The sequence below is a fragment of the Dendropsophus ebraccatus genome, chromosome 2, assembly GCF_027789765.1.
Source record: "Dendropsophus ebraccatus isolate aDenEbr1 chromosome 2, aDenEbr1.pat, whole genome shotgun sequence".
NCBI classification, from domain to species: Eukaryota; Metazoa; Chordata; class Amphibia; order Anura; family Hylidae; genus Dendropsophus; species Dendropsophus ebraccatus.
Window position 1 is genome coordinate 19579607 of NC_091455.1, and position 12420 is coordinate 19592026.

Genomic DNA, 12420 nt, shown 5'->3' on the forward strand with positions numbered 1-12420 from the left:
ATCCACTTTGTTTATCACTGATTCCCAGGTGTAAGGCGGCCTGGGGCCACAGTCACAGGGGTGTTACATGGCGCCCATCCAAAATCCTTCTCCACTTAGGGTCCTATTACACTTAACGATTTTTTAACGATTAACGACTAACGATAAACGATCGCAAACGAGATTTTCTTATCGTTAACCTGAAATCGTTCACCATATTACACAGAACGATAATCGTTAGTTACGATCGTTACTATGATCGTTTATTCAATGGACAATGTGCAATTACACTGAACGATTAGTGAAAAAACGCGGAACTTGAGCGAACGTGGAATTACAGCGAACGATTAGCGAACCATTAACGATAATTTTAGGTTCAGATCTAAATAAACGATTAACGACATACAAACGATTTTTTTGATCGTTGCCTGCAATTACACAGAACGATTATTGTTTAAATTCAAACGATTTAACGATTTTTTACACGATAATCGTCCCATGTAATAGGGCCCTTAGGCCATCGGTTTTACTAAAGGGGGGGGATTGTACACCGAAAATAGTCTTCCATAGGCTTTTTAGGAATAACAAACAGGGATATGATAAAGGGGTACTCTTTTTTTTCCTTAAATCAACTGGTTTCAGAAAGTTATATGGATTTGTAATTTACTTCTATTTTAAAATCTCCAGTCTTCCAGTACTTATCAGCTGCTGTATGTCCTGCAAGATGTGGAGAATTATTTCCAGTTTGGAGAGCAGGAGAGGTTTTCTATGGGGATTTGCTACTGCTCTGGACAGTTCCTGACGTGGACAGAGGAGGCAGCAGAGAGCACTGTGTCAGACTGGGAAGAATACACCATTTCCAGCAGGACATACAGCAGCTGATAAGTAATGGACGGCTGGAAAATAGAAGTAATTTACTAATCAATACAACTTTCTAAAACCAGCTAAAAATAGCTGGAGTGCCTCTTCAACTTTCACTTGTACTCTGTTCCTATTCAGCATGCACCACCACCCTGCAACTTTGTTAAAACACATTGTGCCATGAACTACTCATGACCACGGGTGCAGCAACATATATACAAATATATACAGGCATATACACCTGTATACGATCATGAAGAGACATTAGGGATCTATTTTCAAAAACAAGGAAGTGATACTGTGCAATTGAAGTGATAATAGAATAACAGAAGTGAGAATTCACATAGAACCATAATAGACCCATCCACCTGCGCAAAACAGGAGAGAAATAGAAGTGGTACTGGGCAACCATCAATCAAGTCCGCCTATTACTGTACACAGAGGGAAGTTGTACTGTGCTGGCAATAGACAGCATGTTAAGAGTTCACATTAGATGTGAAGCAAGAGCGGATATACTGGGCTCTAGGAAAATAATGGATCCAAGAATGAAGGCGGCACAGAAAGCAATGGAAGTAGCACTGTGTAGGCCAACATTTAAAGGGGTACTCTTTTTCTTTCAAATCAACTGGTGTCAGAAAGTTATATGGATTTGTAATTGACTTCTATTTAAAAATCTCCAGTCTTCCAGTACTTATCAGCTGCTGTATGTCGTGCAGGAAGTGGTGTATTCTTTCCAGTCTGACACAGTGCTCTCTGCTGCCACCTCTGTCCATGTCAGGAACTGTCCAGAGCAGGAGCAAATCCCCATAGAAAACCTCTCCTGCTGTGGACAGAGGTAGCAGCAGAGAGCACTGTGTCAGACTAGAGTACCCCTTTAAGGAACTATTTTCAAAAACAAGGAAGTGATACTGGGCAATTGAAGTGATACTGTGTACAGCGTATGTTTTGATTTGTAATCAACATTTCACAAAAATAGTTCTGCATAGAATCACATTGAGACTAAGAATCACTGCAAGAAAAGGGGTAGTGGTACAGGAAGTGATGTATTCTTTCCAGTCTGACACAGTGCTCTCTGCTGCCACCTCTGTCCATGTCAGGAACTGTCCAGAGCAGGAGAGGTTTTCTATGGGGATTGGCTGCTGCTCTGGACAGTTCCTGACATGGACAGAGGTGGCAGCAGAGAGCACTGTGTCAGACTGGAAATAATACACCACTTCCTGCAGGACATACAGCAGCGGATAAGTACTGGAAGACTGGAGATTTTTAAATAGAAGTTACAAATCAATATAACTTTCTGAAATCAGTTCATCTAAAAGAAAAAAAATCGCTGGGGTACACCTTTAATAAAGAAGAACTGCAGAAACTGATGCACCTTAATGTAACAGAAGTCTTACTGGGCAATAATCCATGCCAAGAAGAAGAGTGATACTGTGTAACACAATGTATACCTGTAAGTTAGAGGAGAGAATCGCCCATAACAGGTTGCATTGCAGGAGATAGATACAATGGAACTTCCATGTAAGCAGTGTGTAGAGACAATAGTGCAGAACACAGGGGCAGTACCTCGGGACCTCCAGCAGGTGGCGCCCGTGCGGGTCCCATTATCCAGACGGAAGGGGAAGAGCCAGGCAGTGCATAGCTTGACAGAGAAGGTTTTGTGTTGCAGCTGCAGGTCTCCTACCACAGATCCCAGCTCCATCTACTCTCATTCAGTCCCTGACTAATCCACTGGATCTACTGGATCTCTGCACTATGTTCTGCAATGGATCCTGCACTGGGGGGTGATCCTGAGCCTGTGAGCTGCTGCCTGCAGAGGGGGTTGTAGTGGGGGGTTTGCACAGCCCATCCCTTTCCTTGGCTTCTCTTCTGCTGTGAATACAAGGATTGCAAATAGGAGAATCTCATCCTACAAGGGGGGATCTGCTGCTGAGATAGAGGGGCACCCTGACTGCTGCTGCTGCTGATCCTGCTGGATTTCTCTTGCTCTCTGGATTGATCCCATATAGTGAAGATGGAGGCAGTGATAGAGAAGGAGTGCAGTGCCCTGGGAGGTCTCTTCCAGACCATTATCAGTGACATGAAGGTAAGAGGATGAACAGAGCTGGGGGGTTAACTCTGTACATGCCAGATCCTCAAGCCGGCTATAGACCTGCTAAATATCTGACCATTCCCACTGATCAGTGATCAGCACCCTATCCGATCTGCCATCAACACTTTATGATAAGTGATTGTCACCCTATGTGATCAGCACTATAGGATCAATGATTGTCACCCTATATGATCAGCTCTATAGGATCAGTGATTGTCACCCTATATGATCAGTGATTGTCACCCTATGTGATCACCACTATAGGATCAGTGATCAGCACCCTATCCGATCTGCCATCAACACTTTATGATAAGTGATTGGCACCCTATATGATCAGCACTATAGGATCAGTGATTGTCACCCTATATGATCAGCACTATAGGATGAGTGATTGTCACTCTATATGATCAGCACTATGGGATCAGTGATTGTCACCCTGTATGATCAGTGATTGTCACCCTATATGATCAGCACTATAGGATCAGTGATTGTCACCCTATGTGATCACCACTATATGATCAGTGATCAGCACCCTATCCGATCTGCCATTAACACTTTATGATCAGTGATTGCCACCCTATATAATCAGCACTATATGATCAGTACCTTATATGATCAGCACTATTTGATCAGCGATTCTATGTGATCGGTGATTGGCACCCTTTTCCAATCTGTGATCAACACTATTTGATAATTTCTCGGCTCCCTATCCAACCAATAATCTCACCATATCTGATCATATTCTATATGATCAGCGATCAGTCCTATATGATCAGTAATCGGCGTCTTATCAGTGACCAACATCCTATGTGACCGATGATTCACAACCTATATAATCAATAATCTAATATATATAGTCAGCACCATATCTGATCAATGATTGGTGCCCAGTCTATGATCAGTGCCCAATGATGTCGCCTTATGTGACCGATGATTGGTGTCATTTGTGATCGATCAGGGTCCTATGTGACCAATGGCCAATAATCAGCGCCCAGTGTGACCCATGATTGTCACCCTATCTGACCAGTGATCAGCGCCCTATCTGACCAGTGATCGGCGCCCTATCTGACCAGTGATCGGCGCCCTATCTTACCAGTGATCGGCGCCCTATCTGACCAGTGATCGGCGCCCATATAGCATAATTAATTCTTTACTTAGTTCCCTATGGAAAAAAAAATCCCAATTCTGTAAATCCCCATAGATCTGCTGATCGCCAGTTTGGGGGTAAATCTTTCCGTATGTGACCACTGATCTGGCACAGGAGTACAATCCCCTCCAGTCACCGGTATAACATGGGTCCTATGTGCTGGCTTGGCACTGGGCACAACTGTTTCTGTTATCTAGCTCCCTTGGCATATGGGCATGCTGGCATGAGTGTTGTTATTATAAGGTGTGTGTATTACGGTATTACGTGGGGGGGGGGGGCAGGCTGTGTTTATGGTGAGAGCCGTCCCATTGTGTCTGTGCTGCAAGCGACATGCTAACAGCTGATCAGATTCTTCCCTGGGGGGCGGTAAAGGAAACAGGTGTCAAGACTGGAGGTCTGTACAGGACCTGGGGGGTCCTTATCATCATTGGGGTCATCATTATTTCCTCCGCCATATAGTTACCTATATTATGCGGCGTCACGTAGACTTTGACTCCTGGTCACCATATGTATTGTATATCTGTGGGTTAACCCTATCAGTGCTGCACTGTAGCCCTGTATCTAGGCAAGAAGCTGACACCTGACCGTCAGTCGCTGTTTATTATGGAACCAGCAGCCGGTTTGTCAGCGTCCCCCCCCTTCCCCCCATGTGACTTCACGTATAGGGGCAGGACTGGATTCATGTTGCTATGGTGTGAGGAATTTGCAGCAGTGTTGTTGAAGAGCCCGCCACTGTATGACAATACTATTTTATACATTATATAGTAGATGTTATTTTTTTTATATACTTTTTTTATAGTTGTTTTGATCGGTGAATCCTATACGTGTGTGTATACAGCACGCAGGTGTTCTTTGTATGTCAGCGGGGTGCACCGTCGCCATAGGTCACGCTTGAGAACCTGTCATCAAACTATGCGCCGTGGATATGACAGTACTGGATATTCTACTCTCTGGTTGTAGTTCTTCATTGTCTCCCCGGTCTTGTTCACACTCGTCTTTTCTGGTCACTTTTCGCTGATCGGAATTGTGTATTATGTGGCGGTATTATTAACAGTAATAAAAAAAAAGTCAGATTCCAATATTCCAAAACTGGTCACAGCGGATGTCAGACCCATCACGGATCCCATAAAAACAGAGGTTGACACTAATTTGGGCAAAGTATAAGGCACCGTTCACACTTGTATTTTCAGTTTAGTTTTTCTGTTTCGTCATATGATGGCGTGCTGGATCCGTGGCGGCACCCCTCAGACCTCGTTGACTTATCGTTTGGTCAGCTGGGTCTGTTGGATTCTGCAATCGAGGCCGTGGTCATATTCAGGGATGTTTCATATCCTTTTAGGAGTTTGAAGCATTCTTTTTACATGAAAAATATACCAAGTTGTCCCCCAAACAGCGCCACCCCTGTCTTCAGGTTGTGTGGGGTATTATTACCAGCTTCCATTAATTTTAATGGAAGTGAGCTGCAATACCAAACACCGACTGAGGACATGAATGGCGCTGTTTCTGGTAGAATGCAGCTATGTTTTACTCAGGTAAACCCTGAACGGGGTCTGTCCTTTGCTGTACAAGTCCCTCATGGCGGCCATTTTAAACTGAAGCCACAATGATATGTTTTGGCACTGTAGGGGTAGATTCATGGCGCTTTCTAGTGTCCAATGGTGTCCAATCACTGCTGCCATTTTGACTGTGTAATAACACACCCCTTTGGCAAAGGGAACGCCCACTTGTCAGTTTCCTATCTATCTATCTCCTATCCATCCATCCATGCAGGCAGTAGAGGTGGTTGTAGTTCTCTATAGTAATTTCCCAGTACACTGTAAGGACCTGGATTAGGAGGGATTTTACTTCTCTCCGCTAAAAATTGGATTATGGGATAATAATCGTCCTGGATAATACGAGTCCTCGGTGACGTTCAGTATTTTTGCATTTTTAATGTTCTGAAGATTCTAAATTCGTAAAGTGTTCCACTTGTCTCCTCCTCGCGGATAATTGATTTATTGGTTATTGTCTCTGTTGTTACTTTTGCTTTATACGTCTCCCTGTATAACTGTCAGCATCTGATGTTCTTAAGGCAAAGGAAGGCATGGAAGGGACAGGGGAGGGACATGAGGGGACAAGAGAGGGACATGATGGAACTGAGAGACGGCACAGGAGAGGGACATGAGGGGACAAGAGAGGGACATGAGGGGACTGAGAGACGGGACATGAGGGGACAGAAGAGGGACATGAGGGGACTGAGAGATGGGACAAGAGAGGGACATGAGGGGACTGAGAGATGGGACAAGAGAGGGACATGAGGGGACTGAGAGACGGGACATGAGGGGACAGAAGAGGGACATGAAGGGACTGAGAGACGGGACTGGAGCGGGATATAAGGGAACATGAGGGGACTGAGTGACAGGGACAAGAGAGGGACATGAGGGGACCAAGAGACGGGACAGGAGAGGGACATGAGGGGACCAAGAGACGGGACAGGAGAGGGACATGAGGGGACCAAGAGACGGGACTGGAGCAGGATATGAGGGAACATAAGGGGACTAAGTGAAAGGGACATGAGGGGACTAAAAGATGGGGACAGAAGAAGGACATGAGGGGACCAAGAGACGGGACAGGAGAGGGACATGAGGGAACTGAGAGATGGGACAGGAGAGGGACATGAGGGGACAGAGAGATGGGGACAGGAGAGGGACATAAGGGGATTAGGAGACGGGGACATGAGGATATGAGGACTGGAGCAGGATATGAGGGGACTAAGAGGCATGGGCATAAGAGGATAGGAGAGCACTAAGAGATGGCGACATGAGGGGACTGAAAGACAGAGACAGAAGAGGGACATGAGGGGACTGAGAGATGGGACAGGAGAGAGACATTAGGGGACCGAGAGACGGGACAGGAGAGGGACATGAGGGGACCAAGCGACAGGACAGGAGAGGGACATGAGCGGACCGAGCGACGGGACAGGAGAGAGACATTAGGGGACCGAGAGACGGGACAGGAGAGGGACATGAGGGGACCAAGCGACAGGAGAGGGACATGAGCGGACCGAGCGACGGGACAGGAGAAGGACATGAGGGGACTGAGAGATGGGACAGGAGAAGGACATGAGGGGACTGAGAGATGGGACAGGAGAGGGACATGAGGGGACTGGAGCGGGATATGAGGGGACTGAGTGACAGGGACAAGAGAGGGACATAAGGGGACTGAGAGATGGGGACAGGAGAGGGACATGAGGGGACCAAGAGACGGGACAGGAGAGGGACATAAAGGGACTGAGAGATGGGGACAGGAGAGGGACGGGGATATTGGGGGACTGGAGCAGGAAATGAGGGGACTAAGAGGCATGGGCATAAGGGGATAGGAGAGCACTAAAAGATGGGGACATAAACACAGGGAGAGAAGAGGGACATGAGGGGACTGAGAGACAGGACATGAGGGGACTGAGAGATGGGACAGGAGAGGGACTTAAAGACAGGGACAGAAGAGGGACATAAAGGGACTGAGACGGGGACAGAAAGTGACATGGAGGGACATAGGGGACTGAGGAACAGGGGAACTCAGAAAAGGGGACAGGAGAGGGACATGCTGTAACCATACTGGCATGTAGGCTGAGGAGGGGACTGGGAGATCTACAGGAGTCTATAGCCTTAGGTATTACACTCACCTCTAGGTGTTGGTTGCATCTCTTTGGCCTCTTTTGCCCCAGAGAAGTGGAGGTACCACATTAGTCTGTAGAGGGCCCAGACTACATATGGTGGTATATAGACAGTCCGATGATGAATACATTTTTCAGTGTCTATCAGATCTTTGTGTGTGTCACCGGCCAGCAGAATCTTTAGGACAAAGACTTTTATGCTGAATTGCTTCTTACAGTAAATTTTGATTTTTTTTTTTCTACTCCAGCCATTAAGTTCCTTAAAGTGTCTATAAGGTCTGTCAGCTGTAGGAGGGGGTGGGAGGTGTTTCCATTAAGGCCGTGCGTTTTTCTTGCCACACCGGGATGACATTTTCACATTCTGCACTTTTGTGTAAGTTTTTTTAGTGAATTATTGATGGTATCCTCCGTCTTCCGCTGTCTCTGTGAGTCACGCTGAAGCAGGATCATTCAAGATGCATGAAGAAAAAAGGCCTCACGTAGATGGCGGAGCAGGTTATGTACTATGGGACAGTAGGTAGTCTGTGTGCTGCCATATTGTGCATATGTATAAAACCGCACTACTGTGATAGTCTCCCGTAAATGGGACGAATACTATTCCCCTATAGCATGTATACACAACTACTGCAGTATATGTAGTTCTGCATGGTAACAGTGCCGTTCTGAGTAGACCGAATACTGTTTTGCATGTCCATTACCCACAAGCCCTTGCGGTAGTAAATGTCCTCCTTCTGTTATATGGTCGTTAGGCTGCAAATGTAAATGCGCTAATAATCTCCATTAAATGAGCGCTGGTTGGTTTCTCCGCTTTGCACGCTCATTTACATATTTACCGCAGCGGTATGTAACATTATTTTTGGTTGATGGTGACTTAGCTCCGGCGGGGGTTAACAAAAATTTAAGTGATCTCAAATTATGTTCGTTATTATTACTCAAAAAGTGGAAAATACTGAAGATTTATCGCCATCTGCATATTATCCGGTTGTTTTTCAACTTTTTAGGGGGGGGGAAGAGAAGTGACAACCTGTTGGACTTTATGTTTTACTCAGATGATTGCTTTTAAAGCGGTTAGGTGGTTCCAGGGGAAGACAAGTTAGCTTAGGGAGATTTATAGGCCAGGCAATGCACTCTGGGAAAAATATGCTAATTATCTCTACTTTAAACAAGAAAAAAAAAAGTTCTATTGTGCCACCTATTGGAGGCAGCTTCCCTATAAGTCAGTTTTTCACCCCTGATGAGGCTCGGTGTACCCACCAAACCTATTAGCTCCCCGCGCCAGTGCATGTAATAGCGCCGGCAGCAAGCGGGAAATGAGGAGCAAGAGAAGTCCACGCTCATTTGCTCCTTTGCATCGCCCCATGTACTTGGGGCTTTAGGGAGATTTATAGGCCAGGCAGTGCCCTCTGGGAAAATTATGCAAATTTTCTATACTCCACAAGGAACAGAGCTGGTTCTCTAGTGCCACCTATTGAAGGCAGCTTCTCTAAATGTCAGTGTTCAACCCCTGAACAGTTTGGAGCTGACCCTAACCAGTTGGGCATTTATCCATTGGGTGCTGCAGAGGAACTGTAGTATTGTAGTATATGGCACCCATTCAGATGAATCGATGGACTTCTAAACTCATGTGTCAGGGGGTTACTCACCTAAGACGATCCCTTTTACCATAATCTGTCATAAATTATTGTTCAGAAGTGAAGCTTTTCTTTAAAGCGACTCTGTACCCACAATCTAACCCCCCCCCCCCCCCAAACCGCTTGTACCGTCAGATAGCTGCTTTTAATCCAAGATCTGTCCTGGGGTCTGTTTGGCAGGTGATGCAGTTATTGTCCTAAAAAACTACTTTTAAACTGGCAGCCCCGTGCCCTATGGGAGTGGCCTACATTGTGTATGCATTAGGCTGGCATAACCCCTCTGTCCCTCCTCCCCACCCTCCTCATCATTAGGAATGCTCCAGGCAGATTGCCTCCTATTCGTCAGCTGTGTCAGCACGGCACATGGGCTCGATCGTTAAGACACCTATGCAAATGTTCAGCATGGAGAAAATGTTCCAGTGGCATTCCTGGTGCAAAGTTAGGGCACAGATATCCTAAGCCACGCTCGTAGGGCACGGGGCTGTAAGTTTTTAAGAGTTGTTTTTAGGACATCCGAAGGTACAAGTGGTTTGGGGGGTCAGATTGTGGGTACAGAGTCTCTTTAAGAGATTGAGCATAGAGAATTTTCTGGAGTGTTTTTCCGCAGGATTTTGCCTTCCCTGATGCAACGTTTGCTTTGTGCGAGATGTTTACGTCTGCGATCTGCGGGCCCATCTGTATTTGCTTTTGGCCACATGTATACACAGCATTAGTGGAAGAAAAACAGGTGTCTGTCTGGAGTGTAATAACGTAAGCCGCTGTCAGTTGTGGTCTAACCTTATGGACATTCCCCGCTTACAAGGGCGCCATTACAAAATGTGAACCCTTCAGGGCGATGACCGGCTACGTCAACTTCTACAGCTTTCCATATTCCATTGTTAATGCTTGCGTATCAATAGTCACTCGTGTAGCTTTCTATTGCCTTGATGGTGGACAGTTTTCTATGCAAACTTTTTAGCAGGTTAAAAAAGTAGAATTTTTAGGGTTTGAAATACAAACGCGCTTTACGAGTTTTCTGTTTGTAATTTACATTTTTTTTATTATTATATTTTTATGTATTAAAATTAAAAAATTATTGCTAGCTTTTATTGCCACAGACTGACACTAAAAATGTCTATATATATATATATATATATGGTCTGGGAGAAAGACTCTTGTTTTGGTGATGGTAAGACTGGCAAATTCCGAGAGAACACGTGATGGATTATGGTCTTAAAATAATAAGTAAATAAAACATGTAAGCAGATCTGCCCTTTAAGGGCGGCACCGGGTTCTAACATAAACAGAGGCCATGTACTGCTGGTGAGGAGACTTTGAAGTCGACACCACTGCAGAATAGTGAGTCCTGCCTGAAAGCAGAGGACGCAATTAAAGGGCACCATTATTGTTTGTGGGTCACAGAGGTCACCCTTGTTATTTCAAGGTCCCCTGCTAAAGATCTGCTGAAATCCAAGCCCCTTGTGTTGGGAGACCTGGACCTTCACTTGTTTATTTATGTTGTTTTATATATATCATATAAAATTTAGCTTTTTCATGGTCAAGAACTGGTATGTGGTTTCATACGTGTATTAGTCGCTCTTCTAAATAGCCCCAGTGGTGGCGCAATATTAATAAGAACAAATATTTATATTCCGCCTACGTATACCACAGATCGGTGCAATTGGAGAAGAACTAAACATACAAAATAATGAATAACACATTGGGATATTATGAAAGAGAGGAACCTGCCCATAAAAGCTTACAATCTGAAGGCCGTTAATGAGGGAAAATAATAAGGTGGTTCGTATTTCGTTTAAAAGACCTGGGGGGAGATTTATCAAACATAGAGTAAGGTGAAACTGGCTCAGTTGCCCGTAGCAACCAATCAGATTCCACCTTTCATTTTTCCAATGAGTCTGTGAGGAATGAAAGGTGGAATCTGATTGGTTGCTAGGGGCAACTGGGCCAGTTTCACTTTACACCATGTTTGATAAATCTCCCCCCTGGACTCTAAAGGGTATTATAAACATGTTCTGATAGCGGCTTCTTTCCCACAAGAACAAAGGATTGGATATGTTGTACTCCAACGTGTTTCTCCATACCTTACACATCTTTTCATCAGGGGACTTTCAGATATACAGCAGGGTTTAGCAAATCTTCTAATGTGTGATCAGTAGTGTTGAAAGGAGAAACCAAACTCTTTGGGCTCGGCAACATTCTCTGAACATTTGATTCCCCCGGGTGCAGAAGTTGGATGCCTCCCTAAGGAGTCCTATGGCTATGGCTGTATCCATGTTTTCCAGGACTCCCTAGGGCGCCATGGCAGCGGGAAGTCAAATGCATTTGTGTTCGGACAATGTTGCCAAACATGAACAGGTCGGCCTCTCTCTGCTCAGCACTAGTGATCAGCTTTAGTGCCTCATATTTCAAAATTCCATTAAGGTTCCTCAGACTCCTCAACCTAGAGGACCATGGGTTGTTTCGCCGCATGACTGAGCAGATTATTCACAACTCCCCTATGGTGTTCACTTCCGCTGTAATATCTCCAATACTTGTATGGTTAAACCGAGTAAACATGGTGCGGCACATAATAGATTGTAGTATTGTGCAGGAGGGCACATGACATGTCTCCGACAGTAGGGATGTCCACCGCAGTTACATGTTTTAGCCAGTCCATGGCATTCTTTATGGCCCTCATGCTTGCAGGTGCTCTGGTTTACATGAAACACATAGGGGTTTCATAAGGAGCTGACCCCATTCTCTGCATGCTTCATTGGATGCTATCTTCTTGGACATGTATGGTCCTGCTCCACATGGACGGCCAAGCCTCCATCCATGCATTCTTCACCTGAATATGGTGGCCGTCTTACCAAGCCCACCATGAGGAGAGACCTATAATTATCAGGCATATTCTATGGATTATCCAGAGTGGGAATACCCCGTATAAGGGCCATATAGATTTGAACAATAATCGTTTTGTGTAATAGCAGGCAACAATTAAACGACCAACGAGCAATCGTTGATCATTTAATAGGAATTGGACCTATTTTAATCGTTTGATCGTTCGCAAATCATTCGGTGG

General features: G+C 45.2%; 1 protein-coding gene across 3 annotated transcripts in view; it reads left to right on the top strand.

Moving 5' to 3' along the window:
- Positions 1–2462: 2462 nt before the first annotated feature.
- The window catches only part of MTSS1 (MTSS I-BAR domain containing 1), a 107961-nt gene continuing 98003 nt past the window's right edge, over positions 2463–12420 (top strand). For all 3 annotated transcript variants that reach the window (XM_069957117.1, XM_069957119.1, XM_069957118.1), the window contains exon 1: positions 2463–2923. In XM_069957117.1, the coding sequence (XP_069813218.1) occupies positions 2852–2923 (72 nt within the window). In that variant the 5' untranslated portion in view covers positions 2463–2851. The remainder of the gene's footprint in view (positions 2924–12420) is intronic.